Consider the following 21,802-nt stretch of genomic DNA (forward strand, 5'->3'; position numbering starts at 1 on the left):
TCTCTCCCTGCAGTGCCATGAGATGGTGGTGCGAGGTCAGCTCCCAGCCTGTGAGGAGGACCTCCAGACCCTGGCTGCCCTGCGGCTTCAGTCTGTGATCGGGGACTTCAGCACACACTCCCCCTGCCCCCCTCTGGACGAGCTCTTCCCCGGCCACATGGTGGAGGCCCGGCTCCTCATGCCCCCCTGTGCCCCCCCTGCCCTCCTCCCCGCCACCCAGCCCCCGGCCCAGGGCTGCCCCCCACCCCAGCGCTTCCCCGGGGGTCTCCTGGGAGGGGCGTTGTGGAACCATACTGCCACTGCAGCCCACAAGCAGAAGGTGGAGCAGGACCTGCGGTTACGCAGCCGTCTGAAGGAGGAGGCTGCGGCCATCCTGAGCACCGTTGTGGAGTGCTGGAAGGGCCTGGCCGGGTACAGCAGGAGGGACAGTATGGCTGCCTACCTCACCATCGCACGCCAGTGGTCTGGCTTTGGTTGCACACTCTATGAGGTGGACTTCTATATTGTGAGTACCCCGTCTGCACAGATAAGTGAGTGTTGAATGTAAAGAGAGATTTTAGTACTGACCTCTCTCTCTCTTTCTCTCTCGCTCGCTCTCTCTCTCTCTCTCTCTCTCCAGAGTTCGACAGGTAGTTTCTCTCAGAAGCTGTGGCTGGGTGTGGCAGCAACGTGTGTGTCTCTGTACAGGCAGGGCGAGGCAGAGGCCCTGGAGTCCTTCCCCTACGGACAGATCTGCTCCTACGGCGTCTCCGACAGCAACACCTTCAAGATCACCGCCGGCGACCGAGACCTGCTGTTTGAAACTACCAAGGTGGGTGAACAAAAGCTCATAGCAGGAGGCAATGTGTGTACTAATGATACATCTGTCACTCATAGACACGTAGCGGAGTCTGTAGGTGGACTTAAACCTGAGACGGTCTTTGATTGACTCCAGTTGTTCTCCTCATTCGGGCTGCATACAGCAGTGAGCTGCTTTATTGTGCCTGGTGAATGGCATCTATTCCTGATCACAGTGACGCGTTGTGCACAGTCATTGAAACAGCCACGCTGCCTGCTCATGATGTTATTCCACCCACAGCTCCCTGACCCACGTGCAAAAACAGTAATTCATCGCGATTTAAATGAGAGTACACAGCCTGCCTCTCTCTCTCTGCCACCAGAATCAACCACCAAGGGTCTTACTTCCTGTTATTAAATACTAACCGGGGTGAGTTTTTTTTCCTTTGCAGTGGTTAGACTAAAATATTAGCCCATAACATTTCCCAGAAACCTGGATATTTCCCCAAACAGCGAATTCTTTTTTTCTTTGTGAGAACAAATCGTCCGTTCATCCTGCAGATTTGCTTGCATCTTCCCACGCGGAACAAAGCCCTCTCTGTGATCTCTCTCTCACGGGGCACAAGAGTGGCTTTTATTTATTTATTGGTGCAGCAGAACAGGCAAATTGGAGGCCAGCTACAGGAGGGTGATACTTCTCTGAACTATATGGCTCACATTGCTCAGTCATAAACGTAGAGGATTGGGCAGAGAGTTCAACAGGAGCTGGTTTGAAGGGGGATATGGTTAAGCTAGGAGTCAACGGTTAAGGCAAGGTTAGCAGCTGAAGTAAGGGTTAAAATTGGTGCCGGCAACTGGACTGGGGTCGTATTGAAGTTAGGGCAAAGGTTATGGCCAGATGTCACATAGTGTTAGGGGTAAGGCCAGATGTCACATAGTGTTAGGGGTAAGGCCAGAGGTCACATAGTGTTAGGGGTAAGGCCAGATGTGGACTGATGGTAGTTGGATAAATTGGGGTTAGGACCCGGTGGCCAACACAACAACATACGATCATGAGCTAATGCAATATTTTGCTGTGACCTTAAGGACAGATATAAAACCCAGCTGTAACACAGACATAATATGTTGAAATGCAATACCCATCTGCTTTTGTTGTTGTTAGGATTGTATCTTACTGAAGTTCAGTCCAGTGGTGTGAGTGCTGGTGCTGCTACATCACGCTCTGACCATCCCTGGAGGATTGTTTCTGTTCCAGCAGCAGCTGGATGACATCATCTCTCCCCTCCCTCCCCTCGCTCCCGTGTTGGTGCCAGACACAGACATTGAGAAAGCCACTCCTCACACTGTCACCAGGCTGACTCTCTGTTCTCTCTTTCTCGTTCTGTTCTCTCACTCCTTCTGTCTCTCTCTCTCCTCTCTCTCTTCCCCCCTCCCTCTGTTCTCTCTCTCTCTGTCACAGCTGACTGAGATCATGCAGCTGATGAATGCCTATTTCAGTGCCATCCGTCGCCAGCGTGGGAGGGGCGACGACGTGGTGCGCATCACAGAGGGTACTGCCATCGAGGTGGGCTTCCACCACCTCCCCCCGACACCCACCCCCACCCTGCTGGAGCTGCCCTCGCACCCCGTGTGAAGAGCGCCCCTTCCCCCTGTCCTCAGCTCACACACAGCCTCATTGGAGCCCAGCCCCAGCCTAGCGGACCCCCTAGCGGACAGCACCGCAGCCAAAACAAAGAGAGGGCTGTTTTTACTCCTCATCCGTGAAAATAAACCTCGCTGGGCTTTCCAACTGAAGGAGCGAGAAGGGGAGGAGCCTGTTTTGTAAGTGAGGCTAGAAACCCACAGAAACCAATGTGGGTGCTGATGAGGTGTCGCTACCTCCCCCATCCTGCCACACAACCTCTGTTCTCACATGGGAGAACCAGCACCCCGACAACGTGAGGCACGGGACCCGACGCTGTGGCTCCTTATCTCCTAGAACTCACAGAGCCATACTTCAGGGAGACACACCGTTGCCTAGACACAAGAGTTCATCTACTGTTCCCCAACCAGTTACACCGCTCACCTAGAGACACGGAGCAGAGCAGAGGACAAACTGCTTGAGGGAGCGCTGGGAACGTGCCTCTGCTATGTTGTTCTACATGTCGTGCTCTGCCTTTCCTAGAATATCCCTCATGCAATAGAAAGGGGGGGGGGGTGGAATCAGACTGACTTGACTCACACCCACACTTTCACCTCCTCTCTCTCTCTCTCTCTCTCACACTCTGAAAGGGTCCGTTTTCATAAAGACCCCAGCCAGGCTTGCATTACCTAGAACTGTTGATGTAGCAAGCCATGTGAACTGGGACTGGAACCAGACGATGGTGCTCAGTAAGTCACTCTGGCTGTCATGGACAGAACTGCTCCTGCTGGTACTGTCAGCTGGGTGGGAGAGACTACTGGATGGGACACTTTGATTGGACGAGATGTTATTAAGGATCCAGCCTAATGCTGTGTAACAGAAACTACAGGATCTTGGGCTATGACTGGTCTGTTGTTTCTACCAAACGCTCTGACTTCTCCCGATTTGTCAACTTGCTGCTTGCCCGAGCTATCACCCCAACATGAAACTATGGCTAACACTTGATAGGAGCCTTTTAAATGTCTTGTCTGTTCATTTTTAATAGTTAATTGATCCAATATTAGGCCTATACCTCCAATTTAAGGGCGGAACTGTTATTTCCCAGTCTGTTTCAGTGGGGAACATATTCGGTGTGGATGGAAATTAGATAGCTGTCCGCACTCTGAAGAATTGATGTACTCACCTAACCCCCAGCCAGTAACATGGACCATCACAACCACAATGCAGGCCCCTGTCTTTTCTCTGCTGTGCCTACATACAGAACCAATGCTGTCCTGACTATTGATGCATTCTTAGTATTATTTATGTACACACTTTGTGACACATTGTTTGTGTTGTTTATCTAATTTCATCCATTTTGTATGTCTTAAATGAGGACCTAGCTGGTTTTGTGTTGTTTTTAGTATGGCTTCGAAATGATCCCATTAATGTCTCATCTAGATCCATTAGGTCACTGTACTGATCAGCCATGTGATCCTATATAGCTTAAGGGCTCTATTCAATCCGTATCGCGGAAGTTCAGCGTTACAGCGTGATTGAAATTTAAAGGCAATGTTCCCGCATTGGGAGAGAGACAGCGTTCACGGTAAACGCTGCGTAAGTCTACTCAATCGGAAATGACTTTTCTATCGCGCAATCAGCAACACCGATTGAATAAAGTCCTAAGCTACTTTATTGCCACAGAACCACAGCACATTGCCTTTGTGTTCACTACTTGGCTGGTAGACTTTGTCCAAGTTCATTAAAGTAACTAAAAAGTGGTGTTTGAGCTTGGATCAAAGATAAGTTCTGTTGTAAGCTTTTTGTCAGAGAATATACCCAGATGTTGGAAAGTTGCACGTCAAATGTTACACCCCAACATCATTTAGACCAATAGAGGTTTTAGTCATGTTGTAATACCCAGGCTATGGTGGGATTTTATTTTCCCTAACCCGCCTGCCCCTATACCTGGCAGCCAGACTTGGAGGTCTTCCTCAGGAGGAAGGACCCACCATGGCACAGCCAGTCCTACCCCCTGCCCATACGATATGCAGACAGCCACTGTCCAGTCAAGCCGTCGCTTTTTATACTGCAGCTGCAGGCAGCTACGGTCTCGGAGATTCCTCCCTCCGTGTAACTATGAAAAGGAAGACGAGAGTCCAACCTGAAGCTCGCTTTGTTTAAAGCTTGTTTGTACACCGCATGGTACCTTCTGTGTGTAATGTGTGTCTAGTCAATTGCACTATTGTTTTTTTGTTTTTTTAACTAACTTGGATGTGCAATAAGTAAACTATAAAGACTATGTAATTAATTAAAAAGCAGCACCATACTGTTTGTTATTGTGTTAAGGCTCAGTATCACTGAAAAACAAAGCCACTCATTGATGCCCTAGTTACAGTCCATAGTTAAGTTCTCAACCTGAGCTGCCTGGAAGAGGGGATGGATTTTGGCACCAGCAACCAGACAGATTTCTAAAATCTCTCCTTCTGAACAGTCAGCGTCTTAGGTTGACACAATGGACTTGACCTGCTTGACCGAGCGGGCATTGCTGAGTGAGCCTGCATTTCTTTCTGGTAATGAGGCCTGAAGTAGCGTAGTAGAATTTGATTTAGCATTATTTTGTGGACCCTTGAAAAGTTTAGTATTCTGAAAATGCCCGCTTCTAAGGACTGCATGTCAGTGATTGTACTTCATGATGCAGTAATGAACAAGTACCACTTTATCCTAATAGTATGACAATTATTTATATGAACAGCAGCATACAGCTCACACTTAAGTCCACCAATGGCAAGGAAGAATATTCTCATAGATTTTTTTTAAATATAATTTCACAACACAAAGTTCAACATGAAAAGTATATACATTTGGATGGCTACAAAAAAAGGAAAACTGTAGATGCTATGCAATTTAACAAGCTTCTTGATGCACGTAGTCAGAGAAAGTATGGATTTACACTCAGGCACCAGAGTAGGCTGTTCTCTGCAACAACAATGACCATTGCCATACTTTTGAAACAGACGTTTTGGTTTAAGTGTGTGTTGGGAAGTACATACGGGACAGCAGCAACTGATCCGAGGCCTATTGACTTGACTACCTTGTCAGAGCTTGATTATCACGTGCTCTGGTATCGTAAACTTTTCAGAAATGTACAAAGACAAAAGTCACACCAGGCATTTTATTCTATTCCCCATTCAAGGACGCTCGAGTGTTTCTCCGGCTCGTATGTTAGTCCGTGTGACTGCAAAAGGAACAGCACAAAAGCAGAGGAGTACTATAAAGTATAAAAATAAAGCTAGGAGTTCTGCTGACGGCAACACAAGAACAGGAAGAGAGGATAGAGAGTGATGTAGAACTCCAAATCAACCCCTAACCCATACCCACCGGGCACAATATCATACATTCCACCTGTCAGAGAACAAGATGGAGCTGATACCCATTTGATCCGTTCAGATCTACTATCCATGAAGTGTCTAGTGGTAGGGGTCGTTTTGGAATCCTGCATGAGAGGGAGAGAGAGAAGACTAGTCATTCACTACTATTCATAACCATCGGTGGGGATTGGATACAGGCACACAGATTGAAGTGTTGGTTTAACTCCCAAACAGAGCTTAAGGACAGAAGAGGGAAGAAAAGCAGCAGGGATGAACTTGAACACTTTTCTCCATAGTGACGGGGCAGGTGGCACAGGAGGCAACTAGCTCAGCCCTATCTTTCCCTGGTTGGGCTGTAGAGGTGGACCAGACCCATGTCATGTGACAGGGGTGTATATCCCATCTGTCCTCACTGCTCCTGAGTTCCCCAGGAGATGTAGTCGGGCCGCGTGGCAGCACTGTACTCGTCGATGAGCTGCTGCACCACCTCGCGGGAGTTGTCCAGCTCGTCAAAGTTTTCCTTGAAGATGTCCTCCTTGCGGAACTGCTCCAGGAAGGCCTCGCGCTTTCGCAGTTTGTCGTACTGCTTGCAAGTCCGCTCGAACAGCTGCAGCGGAGGAAGAGAAGAGAAAGGGCATCCAGTGAACTTGTAGCAGTAAATACATTACATATACCTCATATTAGTCACTTTCTGCCCACTCCCTCAGTCGCTGACTGTGTGGGTTAGGAAGATACCAAAAATACTCATTTTTCACCAACCCATGAAGTGTTTTGCCATTGAAATGTTAGCTAAGGATTATAGTTGCCACCTTTTAAAATATTTTTGCACAAGGCAACCTACTCCAAGTAGCCAACCTACTCCAAGTAGCCAACCTACTCCAAGTAGCCAACCTACTCCAAGTAGCCAACCTACTCCAAGTAGCCAACCTACTCCAAGTAGCCAACCTACTCCAAGTAGCCAACCTTCAGAACCTGTAATGAGAATGAGGGGCGGAGCTTACACAGGAGATGCTGGTGTGATTGGCCATCATCAGGCCGCTGACGCGGTGGGCGGAAGGTAGGTACGGGGACTTCCTGGACAAAGCCACCTGGATGCTGGCTGGACCCCAGGGGATGAAGCTGGCCAGCTTACGCTCCCGGATCCTCTGCAGGCTCTTGTGGACCTGCACCCACACAAACAGGACTGTATCAACTTATGGACAGTATTGATATTGCTAAAACTTTTGGACCAATATGTTTAACACACACCACCACAAGGCCATTACAATATCCACTTGGTCTTCAGCCATCTCCTTTATAAACATCAACATTTAGCAGAGGAGTCAGCTCATGAACTAATACTGAACTTTATTTTTAATGTCATCCGTAGTTAAGGACTTCACTTTGATTAGATAACGTTTTTTTATATTTAAAAAAACCCACTGAGCTAGCACACATTCTCATGCTAAATATACACACGCACACACCTGGGTGGGGTCCACCTCTCCCTGGATGATGTTGAGGATGGCAATGTAGCAGTGGTTGGTCTGTCTGTCCCTGCCCGTGGACACCATGACATTCTTCGGCTGCAGCAGCCTCCGCATCACATCCAGCACGGTGGTCTTCCTCACACTGGCCACCTGGGAGAGAAACAAAGGAGAGGGCAGGTATAAGCAGGCATATTCATAAGTGACAGGAATGCTTTGTTCACAAAATGTTTTTAAAAGAAGATGAATCGGCAGATAGTTGGATAACTCAGTCAAGATCTGTGTTTTCAAGAACAGAGATTAAACTAAACTAGTACAATTTGTGGGACTTGCTTTAACTCTTTAAAAGTATTTTTGTGGTAGTAGTTTAAAAAAGGTTTACTTTACTCTTTAAAGCAGAGCAGTTACATATAGTCAACTTTAAATGCAATAAAATAATTGGTCTATTACTTTGGATTGTGGGGCAGTTCGATCACCAAAATGTCTAAACTACAGTTGTTGCGTGTGAAAACTAAAAGAAGACAAGACAAAATGGTCTTCTGTCAGAATATGGGAACAAAAAGCAGGAGCATGAGGACAACACTCTTCGGAAAGCAAAACTACTGCGTTTCAGATAAATAGATGTACAATTTACTTTTGTACAACATTCAGTGTAAATGAAGTTGGATTTTAGTTGAATGATGATGTAATGATTGGAAAGTTCTAGGCTACTATTTGGGGAGAGAAATAGGATGGTGCATCTAGTGATGACAGCTTTGTATCTAGACCTACTAATAGCTAGCTGTAGTTCTAATAAACCAACTCTTCAGGCTGACAGTGAAATCTGAAAAGTAAGTTTCCTGAAGAAAATGTGGTGCGCTTGCTAGCTTGTTTTAGAGTATGTATGGTTTTGAAATACGTTATAGCAGTGGTAGTGTCCGCAGTAGTAATGTTGGGGACTGGTTATAGTTGAACAAGTAGCTAAATGAAAAGTTAGGATACCCTGAACATGTGAACGTTGGTTTGGTGTCTCTAGCTTGAATGGTTCAATAGTTACTGTTCAAATCACATCAAACTTTATTTGTCACATGCGCCAAATACAACGGGTGTAGACCTTTCAGTGAAATGCTTACTTACAAGCCCTTAACCAACAATGCAGTTTTAAGAAAAGGACCCCCAAAAAATGTAACAATTAAAACAAATAATTAAAGAGCAGCAGTAAAATAACAATAGCGAGGCTATATACAGAGGGGGCTCGGTCAATGTGCGGGGGCACCGGATAGTCGAGGTAATTGAGGTAATATGTACATGTAGGTAGAGTTATTAAAGTGACTATGCATAGATAATAACAGAGTAGCAGCAGCGTAAAATAGTCTGGGGTAGCCATTTGATTAGATGTTCGGGAGTCTTATGGCTTGGGGGTAGAAGCTGTTTAGAAGCCTCTTGGACCTGGCGCACCGGTACCACTTGCCATGCGGTAGCAGAGAGAACAGTCTATAACTAGGGTGGCTGGAGTCTGACAATTTTTAGGGCCTTCCTCTGACACCGCCTGGAATAGAGGTCCTGGATGGCAGGAAGCTTGGCCCCGGTGATGTACTGGGCCGTAGCACTACCCTCTGTAGTGCCTTGCGGTCGGCGACCAAGCAGTTGCCATACCAGGCAGTTATGCAACCCGTCAGGATGTTCTCGATGGTGCAGCTGTAGAAACTTTTGAGGATCTGAGGACCCATGCCAAGTCTTTTCAGTCTCCAGAGGGTGAATAGGTTTTGTCGTGCCTGTTTTCACGACTGTCTTGGTGTGCTTGGACCATGTTAGTTTGTTGCTGATGTGGACACCAAGGAACTTGAAGCTCTCAACCTGCTCCACTACAGCCCTGTTGATGAGAATGGGGGCGTGCTCGGTCCTCCTTTTCCTGTAGTCCACAAATCATCTCCTTTGTCTTGATCACATTGAGGGAGAGGTTGTTGTTCTTGCACCACACGGTCAGGTCTCTGATCTCCTCCCTATAGGCTGTCTCGTCGTTGTCGGTGATCAGGCCTACCACTGTTGTGTCATCGGCAAACTTAATGGTGGTGTTGGAGTCGTGCCTGGCCGTGCAGTCATGAGTGAACAGGGAGTACAGGAGGGGACTGAGCACGCACACCTGAGGTGCCCGTGTTGAGCATCAGTTTGACGGATGTGTTGTTACCTACCCTTACCACCTGGAGTAAGGGTCAGGAAGTCCAGAAGTCCAGGTGCAGAGGGAGGTGTTTAGTCCCAGGGTCCTTAGCTTAGTGATGAGCTTTGAGGGCACTATGATGTTGAACGCTGAGCTGTAGTCAATGAATAGCATTCTCACACAGGTGTTCCTTTTGTCGAGGTGGGAAAGGGCAGTGTGGAGTGCAATAGAGATTGCATCATCTGTGGATCTGTTGGGGCGGTATGCAAATTGGAGTGGGTCTAGGGTTTCTGGGATAATGGTGTTGATGTGAGCTATGACCAGCCTTTCAAAGCATTTCATGGCTACAGACGTGAGCGCTACAGGTCGGTAGTCATTTAGGCAAGTTACCTTAGTGTTCTTGGGCACAGGGACTATGGTGGTCTGCTTGAAACATGTTGGTATTACGGACTCGGACAGGGAGAGGTTGAACATGTCAGTGAAGACACTTGCCAGTTGGCCAGCGCATGCTCGGAGAACACGTCCTGAATGTTGACCTGTTTAAAGGTCTTACTCACATCGGTTGCGGAGAGCGTGATCACACAGTCGTCCGGAACAGCTGATGCTCTCATGCATGTTTCAGTGTTACTTGCCTCGAAGCGAGCATAGAGTAATTTAACTCGTCTGGTAGGCTTGTGTCACTGGGCAACTCTCGGCTGTGCTTCCCTTTGTAGTCTGTAATAGTTTGCAAGCCCTGCCACATCCGACGAGCGTCGGAGCCGGTGTAGTACGATTCGATCTTAGTCCTGTATTGATGCTTTGCCTGTTTGATGGTTCGTCGGAGGGCATAGCAGGATTTCTCATAAGCTTCCGGGTTAGAGTCCCACTCCTTGAAAGCGGCAGCTCTACCTTTTAGCTCAGTGCGGATGTTCCCTGTAATCAATGGGGACGACATCATCGATGCACTTATTGATGAAGCCAGTTGGATAGTTATTTTATGCAAATGTGTATAGTTATAGTTGATAAATCTTTGAAAGAACAGGATAGTTAGGATAGCCAGAATTGTGTAAGTTGGTCTTGTAGCTTAATTGGCCAAGCAGCAGGACCACTGAATGGCTACCTCTGTATTCTTACGGCTCTCGTTCAAACCCATGTTAATTTATGCACATTTTAAAATGGTTATAGTTTAAAAAGTATATATAGTATCAAAAATCTTTTGACAAGCAATCTAAGTAGGGTCAGTCTAAACATCTCAGTGTTGGTTTGGAGTTAATAGCTTAAGCAGTGAAAGAGATTGGTTAAACAAAATAACAAATTCGAGACCTTTCTAATCTACCCTCTAACTTTTTGTCAAGTGGTCAAAATAGCAGATTTTTGTCAAAAGTTGCATTTTATTACAGTGAATGTTGGAAGTGATGTTACAATAAGCTCTAGAATCTTGAAAAAAGTCCAATTAAAGTGAATGAAAAAATGTAGAGTTTCAAAAGTATAAATCATTAAAGAAAAGTTGGATGCAAGCACACCATTCCAGACCAGTCTTCACATTTTAAAGTTTGAATGTCATTTCTAGCTTAAATTGTGTAAGAGGAGTAGCATGCAGAAGAATAATAATAAAAATACGTTTGACGAAGACTTCAGTGTGTTGGAAAAAACGAGCGCCGACTGGGTTTAATTTTTTTGAACGGTCATCCAACTCGCAATTCCAAGTCAGAAACTCTGGCATCTTTATAGAGCTCCAACTGTCAGACCTGAAGATCACTGACGTCATGATTTTTCCCGAGTTCCCAGGTGTCTTGAAAGCACCAAGACGTACTACGCGGTCACTGAGAACTACTTACCGATTGGTCAGTGGTGAGCGGTGTGTAGCCAGTCATGAGGAAGTGAAGGCGGGGCGTGGGGATGAGAGAGGCGATCAGACCAATCAGGTCGTTGTTCATGTATCCAGGGTAACGCAGGGTGGTTGTGCTGGCTGACATGATGGTGGAAACCTGTGGAGAGAAAAAACCTTTAGTTGTCATAATTACTTGTGGCTGTTTTTATTTCCGTAATCTTGTCAATTTCTGTCGGGCAAACACCAGGAGTGTACAGTGGTCATAAGAAATGCAGCCTATATGACAGGGATCATCACCTAGATCCAGCCGCGGGACAATTTCTTCATGGGTGGATGGTCAGGGAGCCGGAAAATATTTACAAATCATTTGTAGACTGCAAATTGACTGCAAGAAGCCCAAATAGATAAAATATTTGACTAAAATACAATAGTTTCAAACATTGCTTAAATTTGTATACGATCACATATACAGTATGGTCTCTATTATGCGTGAGAATACTTTGGAACAGATTTCCAAAATTAAAATCACTTGGGGCTGATTTGCTAGTGTTTTTACAGTATTTTATGTTTTTTTTTAAATAAAAGATATGCTATATGAGATTGTATGGTTATAGAAGGTTAGCTAGAGAGGGGTATATAGGGCTGCCACAATTACTGTATAAACAACGGTTATGGATGAAGACCATCATGAAAATAAATAACCGGCATAACCGTTTAAATATTTTTTTGGGGGGTGGAATGAACAGCTAACTGAAGACTGAATGGCCGGGCATTCGTGAGGCTGAGTCTGTTTCTACAGTAACATGGACTCTTAACAACGTGATGAAACTGCCGTTCCTTGCTGAAACAAGCAAGGAGTTGCCTAGACAGTGTCCCCCTCCCTGCAGCGGCACACATAGAAATTAAATGAATAGAACAGACTGGGCACCTCTAACCCTGGCAATTTGACTGGGAAACTCATGGGTACACTCGCAACGGCTGCCTGGTATTGTGATACAATAATGTCCATGGTAATGTAGAATGTTCATTCAAATGATTTTAACTGATGTGGCTCATGCAATGGAATGTAGTTTTTGTAATGTCAGTCGAGTTGAATCAACAAATCACAGAACATTTTGACAGGTACACTTCCTGCTTTTAATTCCTTCTTTTACTTCCTCCTTTGTTCCTATGGGTACACTCGCAATAGCAGCCAGTCCACCCATTATGCCACCATTGACTTAAATGGGGACGCCTGTTCTATTTATTCTATTTCTATGGCAGCACATGCAGTCAGGAGCAGAGGAGATTTATTTATTTTTATTATTATTTTTTTAATACAAAAAATAAATAATAAATTAACATTTGACCGGTTATTACAGTGTCCGCGTTCATTTGTGTGGCCAATTAGTCATCCAAATTCCATGACCGCCACGGCCCTAGGGATATAGACATATTTGACCACAAGTTGTTTTTTTTAACAATCACTGTATGTTCATTCAACAATAATTGCTAGGGAGTGTGAGATCCAGTTTGACAGCTAAAGTGTGAGGAGTAACTCGTCTAACTAGTTTGTTTAATCCTCAGGACATTCTGGCTAACAGTGTGAGGTTTACCTCACGCATACGCATACAGCCTCTCTGTATCCGCCTAATAATTTCTGGGTCACGACCAGTAGGCTATAAACAGTAGCCTGGTCTCAGTTCAGTTTGTGCCGTATTACCGACTTGGCAAGACAGCACAACCAGATCTGGGACCAGGCTATCAAAACGCCTCTAAAAACACTTTCTCCTCTCGGGACTCTGGTGATCAAGAACCTGGATATTGAGAACACCACTAGGGAAGGAGGTGGAGCTTGCACCCGAGTGGCAGGTGTCTATCACTCACCAGCTGGTTGATCTGGGAGAAGGAGGGGTTCTGGATGTGCAGCCTATCGGTGGCGATACGGTTCAGAGCAGTGTTGTCCAGTACCACCTGACACACACAAGTCAAAAAGAGAAACAGAATGAGAGGGATGTGTAGACGTGAGGTCAGAAGCTTGAGATGTCCACAGAAAGACAGCAACGGGGGAGGTTTGACTTTAGAATCAGGAGAAACTGAGGCAAGAGAGAGATGCTGTGTGGTAGCGACTAGTTAACAGTGGGCTTTGATCCAATCCTCCAGTCAGTCTTGATGGGTAAAGCAGAGTAGACAGTGTGCTGCTGTGTGAAGACTGAAGCAGTGGGGCACACACTGTGCGTCACTAACAGGGGAACCAATTCTTCTCCACATAGATTCTATTAGCTGTAGGGGCTAACCCAATAAGCCTGAGTAGAGGCCCTTACGTAAAAACTCCTGCAGGAGGAAGAAGATATTGGAGAGGAGAAACATTAGGCCGTCAGAGCATCTCGGGAACTAATACAATCATCAATCCCAGGCAGCAAAGATGTAATCAACCAGAGATGTAAATGTCCACCAGCACGGCTTCATTACCAGACATACACACCAGCAGACATACACACCAGCAGACATACACACCAGCAGTCATACACACCAGCAGTCATACACACCAGCAGACATACACACCAGCAGTCATACACACCAGCAGTCATACACACCAGCAGACATACACACCAGCAGACATACACACCAGCAGTCATACACACCAGCAGTCATACACACCAGCAGTCATACACACCAGCAGACATACACACCAGCAGACATACACACCAGCAGTCATACACACCAGCAGTCATACACACCAGCAGTCATACACACCAGCAGTCATACACACCAGCAGTCATACACACCAGCAGTCATACACACCAGCAGTCATACACACCAGCAGTCATACACACCAGCAGTCATACACACCAGCAGACATACACACCAGCAGACATACACACCAGCAGTCATACACACCAGCAGTCATACACACCAGCAGACATACACACCAGCAGTCATACACACCAGCAGTCATACACACCAGCAGTCATACACACCAGCAGTCATACACACCAGCAGTCATACACACCAGCAGTCATACACACCAGCAGTCATACACACCAGCAGTCATACACACCAGCAGTCATACACACCAGCAGTCATACACACCAGCAGTCATACACACCAGCAGTCATACACACCAGCAGTCATACACACCAGCAGTCATACACACCAGCAGACATACACACCAGCAGACATACACACCAGCAGTCATACACACCAGCAGCCAGTGAAGAAACCCTTTCTGTTACAGCGCCGGGCTGGCAGCGATGGTCATAAAAAAATGTATTCATGATATACAGGCCCTGTGGCTCCTAGTTCAACTTCCTCCCTCTCTCTAAGACTTGGCCATGGAGCTTGCCTGAGGAGAGAGGCAGGCGAGCGATGAGGCTTGTCCGTCCCCATCCTATGGTGTTTTGGGGGATGAAGAAACAGTACCATTTTGGACAGGATGTTTGTAACTTTCAACAACAAGACAGCGTGGACCTGGCACGTCTTGTCTTCATTTCTTTTATTATTATTTTTTTTAAATCACATTTTAAACGGCACAAAGTGACGTTCTCGAAAAAATGACCATGCAACATCAGAGTTTATGTGCGTGGATTTGATTCCAGGAAAGAACCTTTCGTCTATTCCCCCACACAACGGTAGCCAGATGAAGGCAAAAAGCACAGATGAGAGAGGGTGTGTGTGTGAGTGTCTGCAGATGTGTGTGTATTTTTCTTGCTCACCACACAGTCTGCGTTCTGGGTGAGCCTCTTGAGTGTGAGCAGTGAGTTGTATGGCTGCACCACCACGTCGCTCATCTCGTCCTGGTTCGGGAACACAGAGTAGGTCTGCACCAGCTTCTTAGGGTACCTGGCCAACACACAGGAAGAAAATAAAAAAGTAGCACACACCAGGTCACAGAAAAACATCCAACAGTGGAAAACTAAAAGGTGCCCCCAGGAAGAGAATATTATCTCTCCAATGGAGGCTGGGACAATTATGGTTACAATTAGGAGAGAGTTTCTACTCCATAAATTATAAGTCTAACTTTACAGCAGTCAAACAGAAAGAGAGACCACCTCATCTCGATCATCATCTCAGCCTCCCTGTGTGTGTGTGTGTGTGTGTGTGTGTGTGTGTGTGTGTGTTCAGACCTGTCATTGAGCCTCTCCAGCAGGTAGGATCCCAGCCCGGACCCGGTTCCCCCAGCGATGGAGTGACAAAGGACAAAACCCTGCAACAGAGAAACAGAACCATGGTAATTCCTTAATTCCACTGCTCTGGGTGAAAAGATTAAAATGTCTCCAATTTTTGGGCCCATCCAGACAAACGAGCAATTTCCTCTGGCTCAGTGCGTCACTACCTCTCGCATATTTCCTGACAGCTGACACCCATACGATTCTATTGATGCGTGTTTCATCTCGATGTGATATTCACACAGGGATTTAAAACTCCTGACACGAAAATACAATACAAAAGCATTTTGTAGAATTGAAACCACTTTCTCTTGGTAGAAACAAACCACTTTCTCTTGGTCACAGGTGGACTAAACCAGTATGTGCTCACTGCTTAAACATGGTGTAACGTAGTCGGCAGGCATTTGAGTGGCGTCTGTGCGTTGGTCAGAGGACGGGGGGCAGAATATTATCCGTCTAGTTCTATGAAATTCTTATTTAATTTTTTTAAATTTAACCAGGTAATTTTGTACTGTTACTAAATATATCTATTTTACAGTTATAAGGAAAGTAAAATCCTATAGTTAGTCGATTTATAATTTGATTGTTACTAGATTTAGAAAGCATATCAGTCATTTCAAGCCCTATTCATCAACTTTTGTTGAATAGGAACAACATCATATACACTGAGTGTCCAAAACATTAAGAACACCTGCTCTTTCCATGACAGACTAACCAGGTGAAAGTTATGATCCCTTATTGATATCACTTGTTAAATCCACTTCAGTCAGTGTAAATGTAGGGGAGCAGACAGGTTAAAGAAGGATTTTTAAGCCTAGAGACAGTTGAGACATGGCTTGTGTATGTATGTGTGCCATTCAGAGGGTGAATGGGCAAGACAAAAAATGTAAGTGCCTTTGAATGGGGTATGGTAGTAGGTGCCAGGCGCACCGGTTTGTGTCAAGAACACGGCTGGGTTTTTCACGCTCAACAGTTTCCTGTGTAGATCAAGAATGGTCCACCACCCAAAGGACATCCAGCATCCCTGTGGAACGCTTCCGACATCTTGTAGAGTCCATGCCCCGACGAATCGAGGCTGTTCTGAGGGCAACTCAATATTAGGAAGGTTCCTAATGTTTAGTATACTCAGTGTATATTTCACATTTTCATCATATTTGTACTATGTACTTGAGCTTGTTACCGCAAAAGTGACACCGTAGAAATGTATAACCATTTACACCAGAAAGGTGAGATTTTAATCTTTCTTGGAGTATGTAGCATTACTAGTTGTTTATGGCCCTCTCATGATAAATTATTACTTTTCAGTATGTCTATTTAGGCAGAAATCTACATTTTAGATTACACCTATCAGGTTAAGTAGTAGTAATTATTGTACTGTGCCAGTATATACGACATGTGTTTATACCTCCCACTCTCCACCCAGCCTGGAGGTGGGAGGGCAGGCCAACCCCACAAATAGGCTCTCTCCTTCGCCTAGACAGCCATGTAATACCTGCCTTTTACCCAGTCCAGCTATTACCACCCAACACAGCATGCCACGCCCTATCTCTCACACACCCTCTCAAATGCATGTCCACACACACTAAATAATAATGTGGGGTCAAAAAGAGTATGGGCAACAGAAATTACACAGACTTCTATGGGGAAAGTCGTGTTGTTTTAAGGGCGAGGCAACCTTACAGCTGGCAGTTGAGGGGAATTTTTTTTTTAAAGGCTTGAAATAACAGAGCATTTACTAGTTTTAAGATGACATGTGTGGGCTCCCAGTTTATATGTACTCTCTATTAAGGTTACCCATTATAAATCGCCAAAGAAAGCATGCTGTCCACCACAGCACAACTCCAGGGAAAGAGGGAAAAAAAGAACTGAAAAACCTATATTCCTTTCACACGTCAGTCAGCTACATATGGAGACAATCAGGAAGTGTTTCATTCTGGATAGTCCCCTCCCCTCCCATTTTCAGTTTCTTCCTCCAAAGTTCTCCTCGCGTGAGGCAGGAGATGCAGTCAGTGCAGTGTGTGTATGAGATGGGGAATTGTTGGAATGCTTCCACACTCAGGCCTGCTGACTCCTTAGCTTTCACCCCATACGTTCTATGGACCAATCAGAGACTGAGGAAGAGTGGGCTTGCCTCCAAGCTGTCGCTGCCGTCCGCCTCTCTGTCGATGATGTCGAAGATCTCCTCATGGATTTTCTCACCCTGCAAACAACAAGACATGCATTATTCCAGATTGTTATTTGGGTGAATGTAGTTACAAAAAAAGTATAATAACAACATAGCCAAACTTCTACTAAATATGCATTGTTCGCCTCAAGGCAAAAGCTTTTGTTCTCTACATGGACCCTGTCCTTTAGCCTCTGGTCCAGCTACAACCAACAACATGGTCCACATAGTCACCTGCGAGAAGCCGCTGGCCCAGTTGTTCCCTGCACCTCCTCCGTGCTCCGACAGGTAGATGTTCTCTGGGTTGTACAGGTTGGCGTAGGGGGAGTTGAGGATGGAGTGGATCACCCTGGGCTCCAGATCCAACAAAACAGCACGGGGGATGTAGTGTTCATCGTCTGCCTGTGGATCATATATAAGGCTTTACTCCTACTAGATGCACAGAAAGCAAAGCATACACAATAATAACAATAGTAGTCTGGTGACTACCTACAGGACCCGATATCACAGGAAGGCCAAAATAGATCAAGGACATCAACCACCCGAGCCACGGCCTGTTCACCCCGCTATCATCCAGAAGGCGAGGTCAGTACAAGTGCATCAAAGCGGGGACCGAGAGACTGAAAAACAGCTTCTATCTCAAGGCCATCACTGTTAAATAGCCATCACTAGCCGGATACCACCCGGTTACACAACCCTGCACCTTAGAGTCTGCTGCCCTATATACATAGACCTGGAATCACTGGCCACTTTAATAAATGTTTACTCATCTTATATGTATACACTGTATTCTATTCTACTGTATTTTAGTCAATGCCACTCCGACATTGCTCAATCTAATATTTATATATTTCTTAATTCCATTCTTTCACTTTTAGATGTGTGTTGGAGCTAGGAACACAAACATTTCGCTACACCAGCAATAACATCCACTCAATATGTGTATGTGACCAATAACATTTGATCTCAGTAACGTGGTGAATGCCGACTGCCATATACTATTAGACAGCTCCATCTAGTGGGGAATAATGGTAGTCCGTGATGCATGCTTCATGTCTATTTCGTTTGCCATCAATACAGCAGCTGTTGCACCGCATATTTTATTTTATTTAACTAGGCAAGTCAGTTAAGAACAATTTGTTATTTACAATGACGGCCTACCAAAAGGCATCCTGCGGGGACGGGGGCTGGGATTAAAAAAAATATATAAAATAAAAATATAGGACAAAACACACATCACGACAAGAGACACACCACATAAAGAAAGACCTAAGACGACAACACAGCATGGCAGCAATACATGACAACAAAGCATGGTAGCAACACAACATGACAACAAAGCATGGTAGCAACACAACATGGCAGCAGCCAAACATGGTAGCAGCACAAAACATGGTACAGACATTATTGGGCACAGACAACAGCACAAAGTGCAAGAAGGTAGAGACAATAATACATAATGCGAAGCAGCCACAACTGTCAGGAAGAGTGTCCGTGATTGAGTCTTTGAATGAAGAGATAAAACTGTCCAGTTTGAGTGTTTGTTGCAGCTCGTTCCAGTCGCTAGCTGCAGCGAACTGAAAAAAGGAGCGACACAGGGAAGTGTGTGCTTTGGGGACCTTTAACAGAACGTGACTGGCAGAACGGGTGTTGTATGTGAAGGATGATGGCTGCAGTAGATAGAAGGGAGTGAGGCCTAAGAGGGTTCTATAAATAAGCATCAACCAGTTGGTCTTGCGACGGGTATACAGAGATGACCAGTTTACAGAGGAGTATAGAGTGCAGTGATGTGTCCTATAAAGAGTATTGGTGGCAAATCTGATGGCCGAATGGTAAAGAACATCTAGCCGCTCGAGAGCACCCTTACCTGCCGATCTATAAATTACATCTCTAATCTAGCATGGGTAAGATGGTCATCTGAATCAGGGTTAGTTTGGCAGCTGGGATGAAAGAGGAGAGATTACGATAGAGGAAACCAAGTCTAGATTTAACCTTAGCCTGCAGCTTTGATATGTGCTGAGAGAAGGACAGTGTACCGTCTAGCCTTACTCCCAAGTAATTGTATGAGGTGACTACCTCAAGCTCTAAACCCTCAGAGGTAGTAATCACACCTGTGGGGAGAGGGGCATTCTTCTTACCGAACGACATAACCTTTGTTTTGAAGGTGTTCAAAACAAGGTTATGGGTAGAGAAAGCTTGTTGGACACTAAGAAAGCTTTGTTGTAGAGCCTTTAACTAAATCCAGGGAGTGGCCAGCTGAGTATAAGACTATCATCTGCATATAAATGGATGAGAGCTTCCTATTGCCTGAGCTATGTTGTTAATGTACATTGAGAAGAGCGTGGGGCCTAGGATCGAGCCTTGGGGTACTATCTTGGTGACAGGCAGTGGGGGAGACAGATTTTCTGACTTTATACACTGCACTCTTTGAGAGAGGTAGTTAGCAAACCAGGCCAAAGACCCCTCAGAGACACCAATACTCCATAGCCGGCCCACAAGAATGGAATGGTCTACCGTATCAAAAGCTTTGGCGAAGTCAATAAAAATAGCAGCACAACATTGCTTAGAATCAAGGGCAATGGTGACATCATTGAGGACCTTTAAGGTTGCAGTGACACATCCGTAACCTGAGCGGAAACCAGATTGCATACCAGAGAGAATACTATAGACATCAGGGAAGCCAGTCAGTTGACTATTGACAAGTTTTTCTAACACTTATGATAAACAGAGCAAAATAGAAATAGGCCTATAACAGTTAGGATCAGCTTGATCTGCCCCTTTAAATAAAGGACACACCGTGGCTGCCTTCCAAGCAATGGGAACCTCCCCAGAGAGGAGAGACAGGTTAAAAAAGTTAGAGGCAACAATAGGGACAGCAACCTTAAAGATGAAAGGGTCTAAACCATCTGACCCAGATGTTTTTGGGGGGTCAAGTTTTAGGAGCTCCTTTAGCACCTCGGACTCAGTGACCGCCTGCAGGGGGAAAAGAGGGAGGACCATCGGGGCTAGTCGCATTAGAAGGGGTGGGAGATGAGGAAATGTTGGACGGGCAAGGAGGCATGGCTGAGTCAAATAGGAATCCTGACTTAAGGAAGTGATTAAAGAGCTTAGCCATGTGCCCACATCAGGCCCAATAGACAGAGAGGCGAGGATTCCCTCTAGTCTATCGCCCTTTCTCAATTAATATTTTCTTGATTCCTCACATCCTTGCTCCTCGTTTCCTTCTCAAAACACATTGGAGAACACGGTTTGAGGGGAAGGACCTTGGAACTTCTCCAATACGGTTGAGAAGGATATAACAAGGTGATAAGATGCGATGCCTACACGCACTCTCTTCCCATGGCTCCATATCCGGGATAGGAACCTGACCCACTTATCTAGCTAGCTAATGATGTTCTGTACCTGATAGAAGAAGACATCCTTCCTGTCAGTGCCCTCTGTGGCGAACTCCTCCACAATCCCCTCCGGACTGATGCCATGCTCTGCACAGAGTTGTTTCCAAAACTCAAAACCAACTGCAATAAAGTGGAAATAAGATGCATTTAATTACAACACCAAACCCATGCATGATACGTGCATGTCCTGTAGTTGTTATTTTACTACTAGCCTAGCTGTTTGCTAGCATTGCTATGCCTACAGTTGTTAACGTTAGGTATATGGACTAGCTAGCTATTAATTTGTAGCAAGGGAAAGACTTCGCCGTACTTTGGTTTCCACATTGGCCAAGTTGAAGTGTTATGATTTCTCGAGGCATATTCCTCTTTTAGTAGATCCCCTACCAGCGAAGTCTATAATCGGAGAGACTGCTGTCTAGCCGACCACTGTATTAATCTTGCTGACCTGCCTGCTGTTTCCCGCTTGGAAATACCGCATAAATGGAGTCACAACGCCTAACGGCATTTGCGACAATGCGCATGCTCACAATCTTCTTCTTCTACAATATTACGGCGTTCCGCAAACATAAGTCAAAGGGGCATGCCGCCACCTACTGTACTGGGCTGTGTAGTCAATCACAGTTTAGAGAATAATGAATAAAGAACCAAACATTAAGAGAAACTAAACCATCCTATCTAATCCTGTACTACTAAGAAAATAAAAAATAACCCTACTAACTTCTATCAAATCCTGCATGCGCACATTCTAGGGCTGCATTCATCAAATAGTAGGAGTTGAGTAAAATAGTTTGGCAGAATTGCTGTGAATAGAAGTACATTATACTTTACTAGAATTAAATAAATAATTCACTTTTTCGAAATTGTCTGGATATAATTAAATATCTCTAAAATCGTATTTAAATGTGGCTATTTCATTATGTGTGACCAGTGAAAC

General features: G+C 45.3%; 2 protein-coding genes across 4 annotated transcripts in view; one reads left to right on the top strand and one right to left on the bottom strand.

The window, feature by feature from the left end:
* LOC139565492 (unconventional myosin-X-like) overlaps nt 1-5,099 on the top strand; it is a 49,227-nt gene extending 44,128 nt beyond the window's left edge. For all 3 annotated transcript variants that reach the window (XM_071385885.1, XM_071385886.1, XM_071385887.1), the window contains 3 exons: nt 14-505; nt 620-811; nt 2,237-5,099. In XM_071385885.1, coding sequence (XP_071241986.1) covers nt 14-505; nt 620-811; nt 2,237-2,410 — 858 coding nt within the window. In that variant the 3' untranslated portion in view covers nt 2,411-5,099. The remainder of the gene's footprint in view (nt 1-13; nt 506-619; nt 812-2,236) is intronic.
* On the bottom strand, nt 5,096-21,362 carry LOC139565493 (tubulin gamma-1 chain). The gene is made up of 11 exons (XM_071385888.1): nt 21,179-21,362; nt 20,876-20,988; nt 17,708-17,875; nt 17,441-17,509; nt 15,268-15,347; nt 14,857-14,983; nt 13,028-13,114; nt 11,169-11,318; nt 7,215-7,367; nt 6,750-6,911; nt 5,096-6,355 (listed from the first exon to the last, which is right to left on the bottom strand). The coding sequence occupies exons 1-11, from the start codon at nt 21,225-21,227 to the stop codon at nt 6,158-6,160; spliced, it is 1,356 nt and encodes a 451-aa protein (XP_071241989.1). The 5' UTR covers nt 21,228-21,362; the 3' UTR covers nt 5,096-6,157.
* Nucleotides 21,363-21,802: the final 440 nt, after the last annotated feature.

Source organism: Salvelinus alpinus, chromosome 36, assembly GCF_045679555.1.
Source record: "Salvelinus alpinus chromosome 36, SLU_Salpinus.1, whole genome shotgun sequence".
Lineage (NCBI taxonomy): Eukaryota > Metazoa > Chordata > Actinopteri > Salmoniformes > Salmonidae > Salvelinus > Salvelinus alpinus.

Coding starts and splice junctions, on each gene's coding strand:
- LOC139565493 (XM_071385888.1), bottom strand. CDS start 21,227: ATGCCTCGAGAAATCATAACACTTCAACTTGGCCAATGTGGAAACCAA. Junction 17,876..20,875: donor AGGATGTCTTCTTCTATCAG/GTACAGAACATC, acceptor TATGATCCACAG/GCAGACGATGAACACTACAT. Junction 7,368..11,168: donor CGCTCACCACTGACCAATCG/GTAAGTAGTTCT, acceptor TTTCTCTCCCAG/GTGGCCAGTGTGAGGAAGAC.